General features: G+C 43.3%; 1 protein-coding gene across 4 annotated transcripts in view; it reads left to right on the top strand.

Annotated features, from left to right (window-relative positions):
• Positions 1 to 22,162, top strand: part of LOC121732331 (tuberin) — a 28,916-nt gene extending 6,754 nt beyond the window's left edge. For 2 of the 4 annotated variants that reach the window (XM_042122183.1, XM_042122186.1), the window contains 15 exons: positions 207 to 609; positions 1,208 to 1,928; positions 2,009 to 2,205; positions 2,972 to 3,082; positions 3,393 to 3,571; positions 7,282 to 7,407; positions 7,819 to 7,968; positions 11,131 to 11,220; positions 12,797 to 12,887; positions 12,987 to 13,775; positions 16,416 to 16,772; positions 16,880 to 17,089; positions 17,424 to 17,564; positions 19,776 to 19,952; positions 20,579 to 22,162. In XM_042122183.1, the coding sequence (XP_041978117.1) occupies positions 207 to 609; positions 1,208 to 1,928; positions 2,009 to 2,205; positions 2,972 to 3,082; positions 3,393 to 3,571; positions 7,282 to 7,407; positions 7,819 to 7,968; positions 11,131 to 11,220; positions 12,797 to 12,887; positions 12,987 to 13,775; positions 16,416 to 16,772; positions 16,880 to 17,089; positions 17,424 to 17,564; positions 19,776 to 19,952; positions 20,579 to 20,782 (3,946 nt within the window). In that variant the 3' untranslated portion in view covers positions 20,783 to 22,162. The remainder of the gene's footprint in view (positions 1 to 206; positions 610 to 1,207; positions 1,929 to 2,008; positions 2,206 to 2,971; positions 3,083 to 3,392; positions 3,572 to 7,281; positions 7,408 to 7,818; positions 7,969 to 11,130; positions 11,221 to 12,796; positions 12,888 to 12,986; positions 13,776 to 16,415; positions 16,773 to 16,879; positions 17,090 to 17,423; positions 17,565 to 19,775; positions 19,953 to 20,578) is intronic. The other 2 variants (XR_006036353.1, XM_042122184.1) reach the window with 2 other exon arrangements.
• Positions 22,163 to 22,587: the final 425 nt, after the last annotated feature.

The following is a 22,587-nucleotide window of genomic DNA, read 5'->3' as shown; positions in this document are numbered from 1 at the left end:
AATCCCGTTTTCAACTCTTAGTTTTCCGGTCAGATCGGTCATCCAGATATTTATTTATAACCTGGTAAATATATAAATCTCATACTATTTCAACAAATTCCATCTTTAAAGTATACAGATGCTTAAAACGTCAAAGTAATGACCGAGTTCGATAATTTTAAATACAGTGGAGTGGTTTAATAAATGTTCGACGTGATGCATATCAGGATCGGTCACGGGTCGGAGCTGGCCGAGCGCGTGGGCGGGGCGCTGGCGGCGGCGTGCGCGACCGCGCCCGAGGCGGCGCTGCGGGCGGCCGCGGCGCGCGCGCTGCCGCAGCTGGCGCGGCTGGCCACCACAGACGCCTGCATCGACCTCATCGACCACCTGGAGCGGATCCTCAACCGGCCGTTCGAGGTGTCGGAGGGCGGCGCGGGGGCGGGGTCGGGGGAGGGGGACGGCGCCGAGCTGCGCGCCGCCGCCGCCGGCCTCGTCGACCTGTTCCAGTACAAGGTGCTGCGGGCGCCGGCCGCGCACGCCGCGCGCGTGTTCGTCGTGCTGCTCGACCACCTCGACCTACACTACCGCCGCCCCGCCGTCTTCAGCCGCTACCCCGACATTCGCCTGCAGGTACGCCGCTAGTTAAACATTACATTACATTTTGTATCACTTACGCTGGACAAAGTAGCAATGCTGATAGTGTTAACTTCTTTTTAAACTGTTGTGTAAATAAATTTATGACGTCGGGAAACAAAGAAGTCAAACGTAATGCTTTCAATGCTACTACTTTTTTTACACCACGTCAATCTAGCCCCGTTGTGGTGGATTCTAAGGAGTTTTATTATGTTTTTGAATTATTGTTTTTTCTCTATTACATTTTTAGACATTTTACTTTTGCTGTAGAATTTTTCCTATGTATTCCGTACAACTGCAATAAAATATTTAATTACAAAACCGTGGATATTTTAATACATTAATAATTTGAAGAATATCCATAACACCCGTGCTAAGTACCTGAAGGACTCGTGTTACCAGACAACGGAAATATATTTAATACTTTTATACGATATGTATATCGGTCGAGGTCGGACAGAGGTCGTTATCAATGAAGTTTAGAATAAGAGATGCAAACAAAACTCAACATTTTTCGACCTCGCAAACGCACTCGACCATGGCACTAGACATCGGTGCTACCGAATGTAATAAAATTGTATAAAAATATAAATAGATCCTGGACATGATCTTCGGGCTGCGCGCCAACGCGTCGAACTGCGTGGGGTTCGTGTACGACGCGGCGGGCGCGGCGGTGCTGGGCGCGGGCGGCGGCGGCGGAGGCGGGGCTGCAGGGCGGGCGCCGCTGTGCTCGGCGCTGCTGCTGGCCGAGCCGCCCGCCCCGCGCGCCGCCCGCCCGGCCGCAGCGCGCGAGCCGCCGCCCGGCGCATGCGTGCTGCCGGTGGGGCGCGCGGCGCGCACGCTGGTGGCGGCGCTGACGCGCGAGGCCGACTGGGCGGTGCTGGCGCACGTGCTGCGCGCGCTGCCGCCGCTGCTGACGGCGCGCGCGCTGGCGCCCGGTCGCCGCGCCATGGACCTGGACCTGCTGGCGGCGACGCTGTGCTCGATGGTGGCGGACCGCTCCATGTGCGTGCCCGAGCGGCTGGCGGGCGTGCGGCTGCCGGTGTCGCAGTTCCACGCGGCCGTCCTGCCGGCGCTGGCGGCGCTGGCCGGCCACCACGCCTACCTGGAGCCGCAGACGCAGCAGCGCGTCGTGCGCTGCCTGCTCAAGTACGGCATGGTGCTGCGTACGCCGCAGCCGTACATCGTGGCGCTGACGCTGTTCACGCTAGAGGCGCGCGACACGATGGTGAAGCTGCTGCCGGAGGTGCTGCTGGACCTGTCCAAGATCTCCGACACGACGGCCATCGCCGGGCCCATGCTGGAGTTCCTGTCGAGTGAGTACCGTCGGGCGTGTGGCGCTGTGTGTGTACTGTGTGTGTACCGGGGCGGGCGCTGACGAGGCGTGTTGTTGCAGCGCTGACGCGGCTGCCGCGCGCGTTCGCGTCGTTCGTGGAGGACCAGTACATGTCGGTGTTCGCGATCGTGCTGCCGTACACGAACCACGCGCGCTACAACCACTACGTGGTGTCGCTGGCGCACCACGTGATCGCCGCCTGGTTCCTCAAGTGCCGCCTCTCCTACCGCCGCAACTTCGTCAAGTTCATCATACATGTGAGTTTATCCGAGTTGGGTAGTTGGGTTGATGATCTGGACCTCGATCTTCAATTTCTTTTAATTTTTAGGGTTCCGTACCCAAAGGGTAAAACGGGACCCTATTACTAAGACTTCGTTGTCTGTCCGTCTGTCTGTCTGTCTCCAGGCTGTAACTCGAGAACGGTAACAGCTAGAGAGTTGAAATTTGCACAGATTATGTATATCTGTTGGCGCTATAACAACAAATAGAAAAACAAAATTAAATTATTATTTAAGAGGGGCTCCCACACAACAAACGTCTTTTCTTTTATCTTTTTTGCTCTATATCAATAACGACAACAGGTAGGTACTTAAATTTTTCACAAATTCCTTACTAATATGTGTACTTTAATATTTAATAATAAAATAAAAAATGAAGGGGGGCTCCCATACAAAAACACAATTTTTGGCCTAATTTTGCTTTATAATGGTACGGAACCCTTCGTGCGCGACTCCGACTCGAACTTGGCTGTTTTTTTTTTTTAGGAAACAAACGGTTTACTTTTCAATAAAATTAACATAAAACTTATAGTTTTTCATTAGGTACTCACATTAATACATATTAAATATGAAACAAATATAATTAGACAAGATAATATAGATAGGTCGTCGGTCGTGTAACTTTGACTTATGAATGAGCAAGCAATGAGTAGCATAAACTGATTTACTGTATTTTACAATCTAATATGTTTGAGGCGCCAATGTTGTTATTTACTACGAAGACTGAGTGAGAATGTCGGGGCAGGGCCTGCACAACTACATCATCATGCCATTCGAGGAGCAGCTGCAGGTGCGCGCGCGGCCGCCGCCCCCAGTCAACGAGGACTCCTCCAACCGCCAGCGCAGCTCCAGCCTCGTGAGTATCGACGCGCCCGGACCTGCACCCCTATAATTATTTTATTTTATTTTATTTTATTTTATTTTATTTTATTTTAAAGGAAAACTTACAGCTAGTACAAAGGTAGAATTCAAGTGTAACAATACAAATGCCAATTAAAAGTTTTCGCGACTAGGTATTTATGTACATTTAACGAACGTGGACTTCGTCGCTTATGACCACAATTTTGACGTTTGAACTTTTTAAAACACAATTTAAAAAGTTATAATGTATATTTTGACGTTTATACTTTTTAAATTGACTACTGACATGAGCGAACGTGCCGCAGGGCTCTCGGGCGGTGTCGCGGCCGCTGGGCGCGCGCGGCGCGGGGCGGGGCGAGGGCGGCGCGGCGGGAGGGGCGGGGGCGGGGGGCGCGCCGGCCGCCTTCCACGTGGAGCTGACGGAGACGTGCGTGGACCTGCTCGCCCGGTACACCTTCACGCCGTGCAGCGCCAAGCCACAGAGGTGAGACATTTCTTCTAACGTTACGTCAAAAAAGAGTGACTTGTAACCTTAACGATGCCCACAGAACTTTACTAATGTTTGTTGCACCATGATTTTTGTTATCGGTTAATCCTAATAATATACATAATTTCAATTACATTGTCATAAAATATCACCTACTACAGACATTTTTTTAACTTAATTAAGATAAAATATTGGGAGTGCCTCCGCTGCCGGCGGCATTATATATATACAGGGTGTCAAAAGACCGCTTCCGATAACTTCGTGGGGTTATTATAGGGCATGAGATATATCCATTGGTGCAAGAAATTTTCATGTAATCGCCAGTTTTTAAAATAGTCAAAATTTTCAACACGCAATGTATAATGCGTACAGTTAATGCGCGATAATATCGCCCGCCGCCGATGAATAAAACCCCGGGCCGAGCCGGCCCCCCCGCGCCGCCCGCGCCGAATACCGCGCGCGCGGCTCTGCGCTAGTCATGAGTTAAGACAAAACAGCTGATCGTGGTGTGCCCTATACCCTAGCCCGTAGGTAGTGAATAAACCACCAATATTGTAATGATAAATTACAATAGTTTACACGATTTAACAAAATGTTACAATTTATTAATTACCGTTTCTCAGGTTTTTACTCAAAAATACTCAGTTTTTACTTCCGGCCAAAAAGGAAAAGAAATCATAATTCACATCCGATCATCATCCGATTTACACATCTGTAAAAATACATACACAGTTACCTACTACACCTATCAATACCTATCAATGGAAAACATACGTGATAACATGTTCACTGACCTGTGATCAGCTGTCTGCTTTTATGAAATGCAGTTCGAACTGTGCTCCATGATCCATCTAACTCGATGTAGATTGCAGAGTTATTCAACACTTAACAAAAGTAATTACAGGAGACATTCCAATTCTTTAAACACTTTTTATTCCACTGTTTAAACCGCACTATCGTCTATCGACGACGATGTTCACCTGTTCCTTAAAGCATCGCACATTCATCGGACGTATCTTGTCACGGCCCGTTATTAATTACAAACATAAAAAAAATAGTTAACAATACACAAAACAAGCAATAATATGACATCATCTAAACGTAAAATTACAAAACTTTAACAAAAACGTCACAGTACCTACACCAGCACGGCGCGTGTTAGACAGCCGACTGAACAAAATTGAAGAAAAAACTTTGTAAAATAATAGGGATGTATCCCTGTGCAATGTGAATATTTTGAGTAATCGATAATTTTTTTATCGATAAATCGTATTAATTGTTTTACATACGAGTACGTATTGATTACTGTCAAACTAAAAATAAACAAATACCTACTCAATATTAAGAAAAGCGACAATAATTAAAAGTTATTTAATTAATTAGGTATTAAAGTATTTTAGACGCGCATAACGCGTACCACGGTATAACAATCACTTTATCACGGTAATGTAGGTATCGAATTTAAAAAAATGAGATGAGATCTACTAAATAATAGTTATAATTTTTATTATTTAATGGTAATTTAAATATCGACTAAATAGTATTGAATTTATAGGGTACAACACTTAGATTGTCCTTGAAATGGATTAGCGACACGTGCGTCGGGCACCTGCACAGCGGCGCGCTTTGTCGGCGCCGCGATCAAAGCAAGCCGCCGCGTTCGGTGTCCTTTGACTACTTCCGAAAGTCGATACACGACGAACATTATTTCAAAAATTAAAATAGATTTTTTAATTTAGTAGCCATTTGAGCATTGAGGTAATAGGTTGTTAGAGTTGTTAGGAGATAAGTTTGATTCTTGGTGGTGACTGGTCTTATTGCTTGGTGTTAAGGACTATTTTCAAAATGCATAAAGAAGTAAGAACACTTGAACTCAACATTTTTCACGTAAGTTAATTGCCAGTTTTATGTATGAGGTTTTTTCGTGTATCATCTGTTATTTCGATTGATAAGTGACGATTGCGGATAAACAGTTCATCCGCATAGGTTTCGTTACTTACGATGAACTTTTTAACTAGTCTAATAATCTTAGAAGTTTGCCATACTGTCGTAAGTTGTTACACATGCACAGACAGTTACTTACAGTTTTCTACATGAGCTACCATTAAACTCTTAACACTGCAAGTAGCTTAGATGAGAGGTCAGAGGTCAGAGTTCTAAGTTCCACGTCATGGTGACCTTCATGGGTTTGAAATTGAAAAGACATACATTAGGGTTTCTGTGTGTTCTGTCGTAAGTCGTAACTCGTAGTGTATCGTCATTCGTCGCATACGACCTTTCGACTTAGCGTGCGTAGGGCGGAGCTAACAGCTGATTAACGCGGTCAACGTTCTCTTGTATGTACTCGGAACACGAGAACGTTGACCGCGCGCTTGCAAATGCTTATGGGGGTAAAAATAATAAAATTTAAAAAAATATTTTAAAATATTTTTCTATGTGGTTTATTATCATGTTTAAAGGGTTTTAATTATAAAAAAATAAAGAATAAAAAATTAAAAAAAAAAAAAAAAAAAATACATATTCGTAATCAGAAAATGTAGTATAATCATACCCCAAAGTTATCGGAAGTGGTCTTATTACACCCTGTATATACAGGGTGTAACAAAAATAAGTGATAATACTTTAGGGTGTGTACATGTTCCTTGTAAAGAGTTCACTGTGAAAGTAGCAGCGCTGAAAGACAAATTTTTTTTTTCACTTTTGTATGGGGAAACTCGTGACGCTCGGGCCCTTGCCCATACAAAATTGATAAAAAAATTTCGTCTTTCAGCGCTGCTACTTTCACAGTAAATTTTCTGTAAGGAACACGTTCTCACCCTAAAGTATTATCACTTATTTTTGTTACACACTGTATATATATATATATATATATATATATATATATATATATATATATATATATCTCGAATCTCGGAATCGGCTTCAACGATTTTCATGAAATTTAGTATATAGGGGGTTTCGGGGGCGATAAATCGATCCACAGGAATCATTTCTAGAAAATGTCATTTTCATCGGATACCAAGCAAAGCTCGGTCAAAGTCATAATGTGAGGATGCATTTTTTGATAGTGATGATGATAACCTTTGTGTCTTTAAACAACGCTGAAACTCTCAAACATGTTGTTGAGGAGTCCGAAGTTCTGTTCAGCACTTTCGGAACCGTGGTATATTGTGTTGCAAAATCTTACTTTTTGGTAGCATTTGATCAAAATGCATCACAAAAAACTAAAATATCCACAGCCGAACATAATATAACCTCCACCTTGGAAGTCGGTTAAAAAGTCGAATATTTGAGGTTATATGTATTTCTTTTTAAAATTTCTTTACCGGCACTGGAACCTAGCGTTTTACGCATTTTCACCGGTTCCCATTTTGAGTGCCAGCGCCGGCAGCCGTTGTTTTATATCTCGGCTGCCGGCAGTCCGCAGTATACTTACCGCCGCTTCCCATTACTGATATTTTTGGGAGCCGGCGCCGGCAGCGGAGGCATTACTTTGACATTAATTATTAACGATAATTGGACAAAGTTGACTTGTCGTTAAATATGACGTCATTTTAACATTGGTTGAAATGTTGTAATTCATTATTGACTAAAACCAGAGATTTTACTTTTTTAGCTAACTTTAAGTATTGTTTTTACAAAAAAAAAAACTTTTTTTTCATGACTGTTGGCACTACTTTAACACTTTACACATGTGTGTGTGCCAGGAGCGACACGGCGGAGTTCCTGTTCAGCGGCGGTCAGTCGACGACGTGGCTGGTGGGCCACAAGCTCGTCACCGTCACCACCTCCGGCTGCCTGCAGAACTCCATGAAGCAGGGCCTGTGCGAGAGGTACACCCGAGGACATTGATTTCTAGGCAGTTGACCTATATTGTTTGATCGGCTTATGGCAATTCAATGTAAGCTGTGATCGGTCGGATGAGTTTGACATAACGCGACCAAATTACTTAGGTCTGCTATCTGCCTAGGAATCAACTTCTCTGATAGTACATACATGACCAATCACTTTAACATCATCCAAGTAATGGGAAAAGTAACTTTTGACCGGACATAAAAAGAGGTTCAAGCATACTCGGTAGCACTATTTGTTTAATGTGAACATGTCAAATAAAAACTCACGATTATAATGCTTACATAAAGACGTTTAGTTAACAAAATATCAATACGATATTTTTGCGTACATGCAAAGTAATAATATTATTAATATTATTGTATATAAAACTGTCAACACTACGTTACCAGATGCGCGACGCTGTGCCGACAGCACGCGGAGAGCGTGGCAAGCCCGCTGCCGTCCGCCACGCCCCCCGCCGCGCCCGCCCCGCCCGCCGCCGCGCCGCCGCAGCTGCACGTCGACGGCCCGGACGCTGAACCCGCGCCGGAGATCAAACGGTACGGGCGGTCACTCGGCTATGTCGGTAATTGATGGGGATTCACTGCTGCACTCAGAAAGGAAGGTTGATTACTTAAATTGTAATTAAATGAAAACAGACAAGAGCCCCATACATGATCTCAAAACTCTTCTTTAAATTAAAGTTTAATCATCACTTAGTGTCTCCGAGTGCGGGAGTAAGACCTGATAAGTGATAACTAGGCATTAAAGGATACGACCGAAATTTAGTAAAAACACCAATCAGTATTAACATGTCGTCATATGTCTGCGATCCCCATCTGTATGTAGTATGGCGTGTGCGGCTGCCGCCCCCCTGTACTGGGGCGGACCAAATTGTTGCGTGTGAATTGGCGTACCGGGCCGCATGTCGCTTGCCGCTACCTTCTCGATGGAGACCGAGGTGTTGCAACGTCGCAATGATAACGAAGTTACATACAAACTGTACGTTCGTGTAATAACAGTAAATGTCATGTGTAAATTAAAGCCCTATTTGACTTGTAATAATCATACTCGGCACGGCGAACCTTGATCCCTATGACACTGACAGTTAATCTCACCACATAACATTGTAGTGTCGTCACCATTAAATTAGGATCATATTGGAGGCGTCTAAAAATGCCCTTTATAAATTTTACGTATCTTTATGCAACCTGAATTTACGTTAACGTCCTACAAAACTTACTTCGTCGTTAAAATATGTCACACGACGTACAGTGCTCCCAAAGTGATAATGCGCATAGAAATTTTCATCATCGTTCGGCACGTTCGGATTTTCCCGAGCGTCGGAAGACGATGCCACAAAACCTTTAATTGCGCATGTCCAAATCATGTTATGCCATGGCAACGCTAACTGTTTACGACTTGACCGTAACCAAATATAAGCCACTTGTTGGTGGCGTTGCCATGGCATGACATGATTTGGGCATGCGCAATAAAAAGTTTTGTGGCATCGTCAAAAATAGAGACAATAGGGGTGTAGACAGTAATCGAAATTTAATACAAATTATTGTTTTTTTTTGTGACTTTGTATTATAGAATTACCGAAAATGACATATTTTTACTCATTAACTTTATAAGATTTTTTATTTCATTTAACCCTCTATTGCATGAATTATGATAGAATGAAGAAAAAAAATGTTTTGCTGATTAATATTGCTTCATTAGGGGTAATTAAGAAAATTATTACGAAAAAAAAATTTTAGTACCTTATTTTAGAAAATAATTTTAGGAGCCATTAATGGCTTCGTATACATAACAAGTACAGAATTTAGCTTTGTAAAAGTCTTTGAAGCAGTTTTTTTTTTCTCGTTTAGGCATAAGAAAACGTAACAATTTTCACATTTTATATGTGATCGAAACATAATTATTAATTTAAAGAAGTAGGAGTATTTTTGTCGAGGGTTACTAATGTGGTCATATGGCGGAAGCCACAAAGGAAGACCTTCCGACAGGTCAAGGGTGTTTTTTCGGTCAGGGCGAAGTGGTGCATTTATGAATTATGTAAGAATATATTATCCGCCACGTTTAGAAAACTTCGATAGTGCGATGCAGAATTGTAGTACTAGTTGGACCTCAGACCACATATCGCCACAATAACCATGCTTTTATTGTATTTGAATAAAGTTAGAAAACGGTAATTTATCCTCATTCGAGTCAGATCCTAACTTATCACTAATGAAATCATCACTAGGTATAGTTCTTGTGAACTTATTGGTACCATAAAAGCGTGCAAGTAAGATCGGTGAATGTATACGAAGCCAGAAGTGGCTCTCGCGGAAAATTCAGAAAATATAGCAGAAAAACCAAATCTATAGTAAAATAAATATTACGGAAAGTAAAAAGAACCTTTGAACATTATAATCAGATTTTTTAACACACGAATATCGTACTTTTTTTCAATATTATACATCGTCAAAGTCGCATAAAATTTTACTTCGTCTGTTTTATGCGCCTGCGTCGCTAAAAAGTGAAATTGCATTCGCAGATGACATTTTAACATCAGCAAAAAATACGTTTCGATCCACGGAGAAGTAGTTGATATAGGAGTGAAAATATATAATCCATGCTCATTATAATAAAGGCAGAAAAAAATGTTTAATCTGAAGAGCCAGAAATGGCTTCATATGCAATAAAGGGTTAATAGAAAGTAAATATTTAATCCGTAAGATCACGTGATCACAACAGCCATCACAGAGTGTGACGTCACGATCTCCAAAACATTAAGTGTGACAGTGACATTTCGATGTCAAACCCATACAAAGATTTTTGTTGTTTGGTGGACCAAGGTTCGAACAAGGTGCAAAATGCAAAAGCATTGAATGGGGCTTACGTTTCATAGATTCGGGTGTTTCCATGATTACGCCAATTAGCGAAGAATTTCATGCGCATTTAATAATTTGGGAGTACTGTTAGTTTTGCAGGACGTAAACGTAAATTCAGATTGAGATAATTTCTTGTAAATGTTAAAAATTGTTAAAATTGGTGATGACACTACAATGTTATGTGGTGAGATTAACTGTCAGTGTCATACGGATCAAGATTCGCCGCGCCGAGTATAATTTGTGTGTGACGTTATTTTTTATTATTATTAATAGTAATAGGTATGGTGTCGAGAGAAGCACGTGATTACTAGAAACCTAATATCTAACTTCGTTATCTCTTATATTGTAGACTGTAGTACAACAGCTGCGCTTGTTCCTTCTGTACAAGTCGGTTCACTGTTGAGTAAGCTTAAGTGTTGTGGACGTGCTATACTTGCAATCTTCTCGTTACTAGCTCTAGCTCAAATCTCTCCTAAATACTGATTCGTCAAAATACACTGCTACAATACCTGGATATAGTAGATATGACGATGCCGAGTATCACTTCGATATTTTTTGTATTTATTAAAGTCATCTACACGACTACACAAGCTTACAAATATTTAGAGTCATATCGACAAATATCGCTTGGAAAAAAGTAGGACTTTATATGAAATAAATATTATAGTAAATGTATGAGCTGTATATTATTAGCGGTATGCGGTATATATAATATGGCTAGCAATTTTCACATATTGGGATCTATGCCGAGCCTTATTTTATTGTTTCCTCATAGTCGTCTATATACAATGTGGCCACGGTGTAATGTGTGTGTGTGTGTGTGTGCGGGGGCGTGTGCAGCTACAGCCGCGTGTCGCTGCAGCACAGCCGCTCCACCGACACGTCGTGCTCGTCGCTGTCGGAACCCGACGCGCGCCGCGACGTATCCAGGTCCGCCGAACTCCACCTCCAACATCCAACACAATTACATACATCCGCAACGCTTCCAACCTCCAATAATACCTCAAACGACGCGTCCATCCTCCAACAACGCTTCCAACTTCTAACAACACTTCCAACAACGCTTCCAACTTCCAACAACGCTCCCACAGATATAGATCAAGATAGATACCGCATGTCGCTTCATTTGTATGAAAACGAGCATGCCAATTTCACCTACTGTGACGTACCGATGAAGAAATGTGGCCATTATCTAGGACAACGTTTCTATTTGAATTTCAACAGATCAATTCGGCACTTTTGGGCATTTATGCATTTTTAAAATTCCGATTCCGATAGCAGACTAAAGAACAGACTTTCGAAAGACGAGCATTACTCGTCGTTTGGGAACGCGATATGGCACGCGAAGTACATACACAAGCGGTATCTATCTTGATCTATATCTGTGAACGCTCCCAACTTCCAACAACGCTTCCAACTTCCAACAACGCTCCCAACTTCCAACAACAATTCCAACAACGCTTCAAACTTATAACAACCTTCCTGTATACCCAGTTCTCTTCTCCGCACGTCCCTATAGTAGTCGAAATCAGTCACCGTTGTGAAAGTCGCCTCCCCTTCTAGTTCCTCTTCCTTCACTTCCCGCCGCTCGTCTACCTCACTCATATTCACCACATAGTTGCCTAGGTTCTTTCCACCCCTCTGCTGTTCCTCCCACCGTGCCAACTCCGCCATGCCGGCCGACGGCCGCGCAGCTGTAGCTTGTCTGTATGTCGCAACGCTTCGTTGTATAATAATTATTGTACAGTGTACTCGTGCTTCTCGATGTCGGCAGCTTACATTTATATTATTATGTTGTTTGTTTTAATCACTTGCTACTTAAATATTAACATTTATAGTCCGTGCAATCCACGAAGATGCGCCCCACTATTCCTCCTAATCGTTTATAGTACGATATGTACAATATATGTGTGCAAGCTTTCGCCAATGTTTGAGTGTTATCGGTACACACTAATTACCTATGAGTGCACGCGCACACTACAATAAATGGACCAATTAAGAAAAAGCGTCACGTTCAAAGGGAAAGATGCTCACCCAAAGAGTGGGGCGTGTCTTCGTGGATTGCACGGACTATACCTCGTAATGAAAAAACTAATTGTTAACATGATATTATACTTATTGATGTTTCAACATTTTATGCATTTGTTGTTTATTTTGCATCGCGAAATTACGAATATATTTTGATATGTAATAGCATGTATGTTGTAAGTATTTAGAAACATTATTAATTTCAATTACGTTGCTGAGATTTTTTTAACACTATTAAACGCTTTTTATTAATGTCGTGTTACGTGTACGAGCAACTGCAGAATAATGCAGTCATAATAAATGTATCGTTGTCTTAACGCCAGTTAAGAAGGTAACTATACTATCATAATGTTACGCAACTTAATGAACGCAATCACTAAAAAAACTTCTACAAAAATATATTGAAAAGTTTTATGTGACATACACAATATCACAAAATATAAGGTGTTACATTAAGAAATGTAATAATTAATTTCAGGCAAAACTCATCAGAAAACAAGAGCCAAGACCCCATCATCGACGCCATCAACCAGTTCTCGCAGCGCTTCGAGATGCTCTCCAGAGAAGTCGTAAGTGCTGTCAACATTCCTGAGGAACAAATAAATAAACTAAAATAAAAGAAACTGTTGTTGAAATTTAAGTTGTATATGATATTTATATTATGTTAGGACTGCGACGAGACGGGGTGGTCGCGAGTGGGCGCGCTGGCGGGCGGCGGCGCGTGCCCGTGCTGGTGCGCGCGCTGGGCCGAGCTGCACGTGCGCTCCCCCACTGGCGACGTGTCCTGGCTGCTGCGCCTGCAGAACCACATCTCCTCCGCGCAACTGCAGGAGTGGCCGCTGCAGGACGTCCTCGCCCTGCTGTCGCCACCGCCGCTCTCCCCCGCCCCGACCCCCGCGCCGCCCGCTCCCGCCCCCGCCGCCCCGCCCGCCGCCGCGCCCGTGCCGCCCCGCGACCTGCACAAGTCCAGCTCCGACAGCGTGGTGGAGGGTGCGCGCGCGGGCGGGGCAGGAGCGGGGCCGCCGCGCACCGGCACGCGGCCCATCAACATCCCCGGCTCGCCGCAGCGGCAGAGCTCGTCGAGCACCACGGATGACGACGACCTGCTGCTGATGGTTCCGGAGGGCAAGTCGCGCCACCCGGTGCGCCGTTCCAACTCCTCGCCCGAGATGTCGTCGTGGAAGGCGCGCGCGATGTCGCCGCCGCCCGCGCCGGAGCCGGACGCCGCGCCGCCGCCGCACGTCAAGAAGCCCGGCAAGAAGGGCGGCGTGTCGTGCGAGGCCATCCCCGAGGAGATGTGCGGCACGTCCCCGCAGCCCCCCGCCCCCGCCCCCGCCGCCTCCTCGCCGCACGCGCCGCTCATGACGTACAATTCGGACCCCGGCACCGCCCCGCCCGAGACCGACGACGGTGACGCGTCCGGCGCCGCGGACACATCGCACCTGCACCTGCAGAAGGTGAGCCCCCACTAAATTCTCGCTAATTAACGCCATGAAGTGTGAAAAAGATATATTTTGTGGAATTTGAAAAGTTTTGCGTCATCAGCGTTTAAAATGCATGAAATAATACCCAATCCACGGGATACGATAATATTAACACTAATATAATTAAATTATCGGCAAAATATATATGTTACCCAATCTGCCACATAATAAATCTGTCTTTCGAACAAGGGCATCACAATTAAAAATATCCATAGTAAAACCGCTCTTCAAAAAGGGTAATGAAAAGGATATGTCTAACTATAGACCTATAACACTAATACCCATATTTTCGAAGATCTTTGAGAAAGCAATGCAGACTAAGTTGGTAAATTACTTTAACTCAAATAAGATTTGTGAACAACAATTTGGTGTTACTAAAGGCAGCTCGACAACACTACCCGGTTTCTCTTTGGTCAAAAAAATAACGCGAGCAATTGATGATGGCTTGGCTGTAGCGGCAATCTTCCTCGATCTCAGTAAGGCATTTGATTTTGTTGACCATAATAAACTATTAAACAAACTAGAAAAATATGGTATTAGGGGAAAAGCGTACAACTGGATTAAATCGTATCTTACAAATAGAAAACAACGAGTAGAAATATCTAATATTTAACAAAGCAAAGAAGTCGTCTATGCATCAGAAGATGATAGTAACGACTGCGGGGTACCCCAAGGCAGTATGTTAGGTCCCGGTTTGTTTCTTATTTACATAAATTAATTCCCAAAAGCTACAAAATATGAAAATTTTATGTTCGCAGACGACACTACATTACTAATAAAATGCCAAAAAAAATTAAATTAACGATGAAATACAAAATGAAATAAATAACGCGATTTCATGGTTTAATCATAATAACTTAGCTGTCAATTTAGAAAAAACAAAGATTATAAAATTTTATAAAACAACTTCGGATGATGATATAAAATTAGAGGAAAAGATCAGTCCTATCAAGTGTGTATCGTCTACAAAATTTTTAGGATTTGATTAGCCTAAATTGGAAAAGGCATATTGATAACGTTTGCAACAAATTGAATAGATTCGTGTTTGCGTTACGAAGGATAAAAAATATTGTATCTACTGAAGCGGCGCTAACTTCTTACCATGGCTACGTCTCATCAACATTAAGATACGGCTTGATTCTGTGGGGGAATTCGGTAGACGTAAACAGAGCTTTTATTATACAAAATAAATGCATTCGAGCTTTAGGGGTAGGCTATTTAAGTCACTGTAAGCCAATCTTTAAAAAATTTTAAGTTCTGCCCCTGGCCTGCCTGTATATATATGAAGTATGTCTATTCGTAAAGAAATATGACTTTTTGTTTGAAAAAAAGGTACAACAAAAACTAGAAATAATAGAAATAGAAATAAAATTAACATCCTTACACAGAGATTAGCAATCAACAGCAAAAACGCATATTGCATGACAATAAAAATATACAACAGTCTCCCAGACAAGATAAAAAACGATAGTGATACATATAACAAATTTAAAAAATAATTATTTAATTGGTTATTAGAAAAATGTTACTATACAATTCAAGATTACTTTTACGACATATTGATTGCAAATAAGTTTAAAATGAAATAAAACACTTGACACTTTACCCATTTGATATCTCTTCTTTTTTCTATAATATTGTATAAATAATTTGATTATTGTATAACAATAATTTAGACGACATTAATTAAGTTATTATAAGATGTAAAACATTGTAGTCCGGCTATATTGGCTTGTGCTAATAATAATTTATTATGTTTCGTTTTCATATTGTATTGTATGACATTTGGTCATTTGCCAGACATAACAAAATTATGTTCTAGATTATGAACTGTTTATTATGTATTGTGATTTGTGGTCTAAACATTTATTTTCTTATCATCTTGACGTTAATATTATAATAATTGTTTTGTATGTATGATTGACATTATAAATTTGCATCAAAAATAATAATTATGACTGCTGAATATCGCTAAATTTTTTAAGCATTGTTTTGAGATTCCAAATGTTTGTTTAAATAATTGGATTAATCTATTATATATTTATGATTACGATTTTAAATTTGTAAAGCTGACAATATTTCCACGCCTGAGAGGCAGAAATTTTGTACCACATAAACAATTTATACCACCTTGTAACAAATTTCTCGGAAAATAAATAAATTCTAAATTCTAAACAATAAATACTGACTTTATTTGTTTTTAACAATAAATTTGATTGAAGGATAACACTGACAGCCGTACCAGTATGAACTGTGTCCCAGCTGCCTCAGTTTACAGCTCGAGAAAATTATAGTAGCTGCACAAAAAGTACAGCATAACCCCTGACGAGCAAAATATTAAATTATAAGACTAAAATAATTTTTAATGCATTAACATGATTTTTTTAAATAATATAAAATTGAAAAGTTTTGTATAAATTAGATTGTAGAGACGTTGACATGTAGTATAAAGTAGTGTTTGTGTGTGTGTGTGAAGAAAGTTCTCTGTAAGTCACAGATAATTTCTTATATCTGTGACTTACAGAGTTAATGGTATGCCTGAGCTTCTCGTCGAAACGAGTTAACATGTCAAATAATCATGTAAAAATACTAAAACGACGTTCGTCCTCACAGACGAGCAGCGACAGCCGCGTGGCGAGCGGCGGCGGCGGCGCGGACGAGCTGCCCCCGCTGGCGCGCTCCAAACGCTCCAACACCATCTCCGTGATGAGCCCCACGCGGCGGACGCGCGAGTCGCTGCGCGGCGCCGGGCCGGGCGCGGCGGGGGGCGGGGGCGGCGCGGGCGGTGGCCTGGCGCCCTCCTTCGTGTTCCTCCAGCTGTACCACAACATGAGCACGGCGCCGTGCGCGCCGCACGTGGCGGGCGCGGCGCGGGGGGCGGAGCACGAGCGCCCGCTCAAGATCTCCGGCGTGCAGCACGAGCGCACCATCAAGAACCTCGACCTCGTGCCGCCAGTAGAGACGTACAAGGTGGGACGATACATCCGTGAAGTCGCAAAATAATGAGATATTATAAATCGAATGCGCACGAATGAATAATTATGAAGAGTGTACACTTTAAACACTTGTATATCCAGGTGGGCGTGCTGTACGTGGGGCCGGGGCAGCAGGACGACGAGGTGTGCATCCTGCGGAACGAGCACGGCAGCGTGCGCTACTGCGACTTCCTGCGCCGGCTCGGCTCGCTCGTGCCGCTCGACGCCGACGAGCCCAACCTCTTCCTCAACCTGGAGCGCGGCGGCGAGGACGGCACCTACACCTACGTGTGGACCGACGACGTCATGCAGGTAACACGGGGGAAATTATCATTTGGAATTATAATATGTATAAATTAATCATTATTATTATTATCAGTAAAGCTCCGCGCACATTGTTATGGGGCGGACCGCATTTTTCATACAGTTTTCATGACCGAGTGCGCGCTGGGACCGAAATGGCACTCTACATAATATAATATTGTAAATATTAGTAGCTATCAGGTATTATTCCCTTTGCCTATGAAACCACATTTCCCAATAAAAACTATGATAATGATTACTGAGTATTGTCATCCTACGAGCGTTGTTATAGGTACATACTTTGCTATATTATATAGTGTGTAATGTGTATATTCTCCCCCAGGTGCAGTTCCACGTGGCGACGGCGATGCCAACGCTGGCGCGCGACCCGTCCTGCAACGAGAAGCGCAAGTACATCGGCAACGACTACGTCTCCATCGTCTACAACGACTCCGGCCACGACTTCTCCATACACACCATCAAAGTACGCGCATACCACCCCTGCGGTGGCCTATGATATCTATACTAATATTATAAATGCGAAAGTATCTCTGTCTGTCAGTCTGTCTGTCTCGCTTTCACGCCAAAACTACTGAACCGATTGTAATGAAATTTTGTACACAGATAGTCTAAAGCCTGAGAAAGGCCATAGGCACCTTTTTTACTGGAAAAAGGGGTTGTAAGGGGGTGTTTATGCGTAAATTTGTTCAAATTAAGTTAGTTCCAAAACTCATAACAGATGGCGCCAAGAGTCGCCTAGATCGCGCTATCGCTTGCTCATATGTATTTCTATAAGACGTGGTATCATGTTCAATTGGATTTTTCGATTCTTTCGATTGTTATACGAGGGCTGCTATTTATGTATCCGGAACTGGCCACTTACAAGAACAATATTTAAAAAGTAATTACAACATTTGAAAATAGAACTCTTTGGTTGAAGAATACATTTTGTTTCATGTGACTGTCAATTATTTTTCCATTGTTGCGTCATTTTGAAAATTGCGTGTCTTCATTTGCCATGGATTTAACGCGTGAACATTTTCGTGCAATGATTTACTACGATTTTCGGCGTGGGCTAAATCAACAACAGTGCTTTATTCAACTCACCGCAACTTTTGGAGATGAAGCACCATCAAAAACCACTGTTTATCACTGGTACAGTGAGTTTAATCGTGGGCGGTCTATGCTCATGGATGAAAATAAAGAAGGTCGCCCAAAAACAGCTGTTGTCCCACAAAATATAGATGCTGTGCGGGAACTAATAATGCGTGATCGTCATGTTACATATCGCGAGATAGAGGCGTCCTTAGGCATAAGTATGACGAGCATACATAAGATATTACACGAACATTTGGCTGTAAAAAAAATATGTTCGCGTTGGATTCCGCACAACTTGACAATCGATCAAAAACGGGCTCGTGTCGATTGGTGCAAAAAAATGATAAAAAAATACAACCGTGGTACGTCAAAAGCCGTTTATAATATCTACACAGGTGATGAATCTTGGATCTATGCATATGACCCCGAAACTAAACAACAGTCAACGGTGTGGGTGTTCCAAGATGAGCCGAAACCAACAAAAGTTACTCGTGCAAAAAGTACTTTGAAGCAAATGGTCGCCTGTTTTTTTGGAATTAATGGACATGTGGCTACAGTGCCATTAGAGAATCGTAAAACGGTTAATTCTGAATGGTATACGACCATTTGTTCACCAGAAGTCTTTGAAGAAATAAGAAAGGACAACCGACAACGCAGAACCATATTACATCACGACAATGTTAGCTGTCACACCTCAGCTGAAACAACTCAGTTTTTGGAGGGTCAAAAGATCGAATTGACTGGTCATCCGCCGTACAGCCCTGATTTGGCACCTAACGATTTCTTTTTATTTCCATACGCGAAGAACAAATTACGTGGTCAACGTTTTTCGACCCGCGAAGAGGCTGTTGATGCGTTCAAAATGCACGTTTTGGAGATACCTCAATCAGAATGGAAAAAGTGCTATGAAAATTGGTTCCAGCGTATGCAAAAGTGTGTCGATCATCGCGGCGAATATTTTGAAAAGCAATAAAACCATATTAAATGATATATGTTTGTTTCTTTTTTTATTTCCGGATACATAAATAGCAGCCCTCGTACACGTTATTAATTAATAACTTACCTACCAACATACATATGAGAAACAACAGCATACCAATAATAAATACTAAATAGTTTATGGGTAAAGCTAAAGTTGTGTAATGCAGCTAAGTTGTGTAAAGCTAGCAAGCTTTAAAATTTGGTATAAAAAAGTTTAATTTAAAAAAAATTAAGTATGTGCACACTACACGGCTTTTTAGGGTATTTTGATTTAAGGGGTACCAGGGTTTTAAAAAGCTTTTGACACCAATTTTGTTGACACCGCGCGCTATAAACTGAAGTCCACGCGGACGAAGTCGCGGGCAACAGCTAGTATACTATATAGATCTATATTTAGTACACGAACCCAAATAAATTGAGAAATCTTTAGGGCGTGTGAGAACTCCATACATATAACAGTAAACGCAAAACAGGAACACATGCACACCCTTAAGTTTCACCTGGAATATGAATTTCACAACATGGGTAAGTATATATCATGCGAATATAGTTTTTTAACCCGCGCTTTCATTATAACTTGATTTCGCTTAAGTTTATATTTAACATCGTTATACAGGGTCAGTTCAACTCGTGCATCGTGGTGGTGGAGCCGCTGGCGGGCGGCACGAACCGCGTGCGCGTGTGCACCAAGGACGAGCGCATCCGCACCGAGTTCCTGCCGCACCTCGAGCCCAACACCGTCTCCGACAGCAACGTCGCGCTGCTCGCCCGACAGCAGGCGCTGCACTGCTCCGTTAGTAACTTTATTCGCCTCGTTACACCTTGTATTACTTTGTGGCGGTACCCACTACCCACGTCCCACAATCCTGCATCGCGCTGTCGAAGTTTCGGAGAGCGGCAACATATATACAACGTCTGAAATGACGCCAGTGGGCTTCGGCCTGAACGAGCTTGCTATCTCGCTAGACTGAAAGATCTTCCTTTTCGGCCGCCAGTCGCCAGTCGCCACTCGCATCGCAGCTTTTTATTGGTAACGGGGATAATTAGGGTCAACCCCACTGCGACGTGACGCCTACACGCCGGGAAATGCATTTCTCGATAATGTGTTGAATTGACAGACTTCAATGTGTGAGATGTCACACAAGTTACATCGAAGTCTGTCAAAACGCATCCAGCAATTGCAGTGGGAGCCGACACTTGTTTTAAAAATCTATAATGATATCAACATTGAAAATTGTGTCCAATAATAATTTGCATGCAACAATGCGTCATCGTACCAGCATTTGGTTCATCTGATTACTTTTTAAAACAAATAAGCTGTTTACTCCGACTTGGTTTTTGAAAGAAAATGTGTACTATAGTTTCATTTTCTGCTCGTGTGACAAACAGATATAATATATACGACGTGTGGTGTTGCAGTTGGCGGCGATGATCTCTCAGTCGCTGGTGGTGGGCGGCGAGCCGTACGCGTCCAACTGGCTGGCGCGGCTGCGGCTGCTGAAGCGGCTGCGGGCGCGCGCCACCGCCGACCGCCGCGCCGCCGCCCGCCCCGCCCCCTACCACCCCGCGCCGCCGCCCGCCCATCCCGCCTACCACATCGACGACTTCAACGACTACGCCTAACCGCGTACTCGCTCCTGTCCGCGACCGGACCTCCCCCGCCGGCGCTCCTCACCTTCACATTCATCTATTGCGTTTGATTCGACTTTGTAACACGTTTTGTAATCACAAGAACGAGGTAGATTCTAGAACTTCTAAGATTCGTCGTTTTTATACTGCAACGTCTGGAGTTGAGCGACGGCATGTCTCGTCGATAACTTGTAATCTCTGAGACGCGAGTCGACCCAGTCGCTTAAAAAATGGGTCGAAGAGCAGCTGCACGGCAACTCCTGTGCCGTCGAGTGCGGTACACCGGGCGGGCGTGGTGTGCGCCGGGCGCGCGTGCGGTACGTCGGGCGCGTGTGCGGTATGCCGGGTGCGCGTGCGGTACGCCGGGTGCGCGAGCGGTACGCCGGACGCGCGTGCGGTACGCCGGGTGCGCGTGCGGTATGCCGGCATATTTGCCGGCGAGTGCCACACTCGACACTATGTACCTTAACATCGAAAGTAATCTTAATCGAGTCGTAAGGTGTAATAATATAAATACATTAAAAGCTTTGTAAATAGACTCTCATACGCTTAAGTGTTATATAATAAATCGTCGTGTTAGAATTATTTTCATCGGCCGCGGGTTGTCGGGTCGGGCTGGAGCTCGTCGACCTTCGTCGGACGTGTACGGCCGACTCGTTAACCCCAAACTCTCAGTAGCCGCAATTTCGGCCGCCGAGCCCGGAACGAGCCATCACCCGAAATATCTCGATGGATTTTTGATTGAAGCACCGATTTTGCAAGGAAGTCGATCCTGATTCCCGACAGTATTGACTGAACACAAAGGTTTCAATGATTTTTTACATTTTTGTGATAGTAGCGTAGCGACTGTTTGTATGTACTCGAGTGATTTTGTACTCGGCCCAGCTTCGCTTCACCGTCCCGGCTCGACGCGCGCGGCGACTGGCGCCGATCTCACGCCTGCTCGCGGTCGTCGGCTCTAGTCGCCCTGTAAATAATTTACATGCTGAAGGAAATGATTTGGTCGCACCGGAGATCGCCGCGCCGCTCGTGCGCGCCGCCGCGGACCGCCCTAGAGTTAAACCAAAGAGCCGCCGGTCCGCGCGGCGCCGCGAGCAGGCACCCCGGCCTCTCCACTTATCGCACCGGAGGTATTTTAATTGTTATAAATGTTGAAAATATAATTTGAAATTCTGCGAACGGTATGTAGTGGTCCTGGCCTCGTGCGTCGCACGCAGCACGCCCGGGACGGACGTCACGCGTCTCGCCGCGTGCGCAGGACGCAGTGCGCTTATTATGTTGTTAAGCAGTTGAGGCATTTCTTGTTAAAATATTTTATGTAGCGATTTATTTCCTGACGAAAGATTTTGTAATCAAATAAATGATGGCTATTTTCTCATCTGTTTCATTATTTCGAAATATCGACCAAATAATTGAAGACGTAAGTGGATGGAGTGGATAACTAATATTTTATAAATTATAACATATTTTGGATAATTGTTGTAAAATATTAGTTGATACTTTAACTATAACTACCAAAAGTAACAAAACTAAAGTCAAAAACGGACGCCATATTTAACCATAACCTTGAGCTCGACAAGGCTTTAATGCACGTGGCAAAAAAAGGAACTAACGCTGTCATCATTCAAAAACGCCATTTTTGACAGTTCTCCTTTACCAGCAGCGCCCACGCCCACGTTCTTATCACGTATTGTACAACAAAGGGACAAAGGTCAAAAGAGTGTTGCCATTGCTAAAAAAAAAGTTTTGCCTCCTAGACATTCTTGACAGACTATACATGAATAACTTGTCAAAAAAAA

Source organism: Aricia agestis, chromosome 12 (genome assembly GCF_905147365.1).
Source record: "Aricia agestis chromosome 12, ilAriAges1.1, whole genome shotgun sequence".
Lineage (NCBI taxonomy): Eukaryota > Metazoa > Arthropoda > Insecta > Lepidoptera > Lycaenidae > Aricia > Aricia agestis.
Note: the sequence above shows the minus strand (reverse complement) of the source record. Positions and strands in the feature narration are given on the sequence as shown.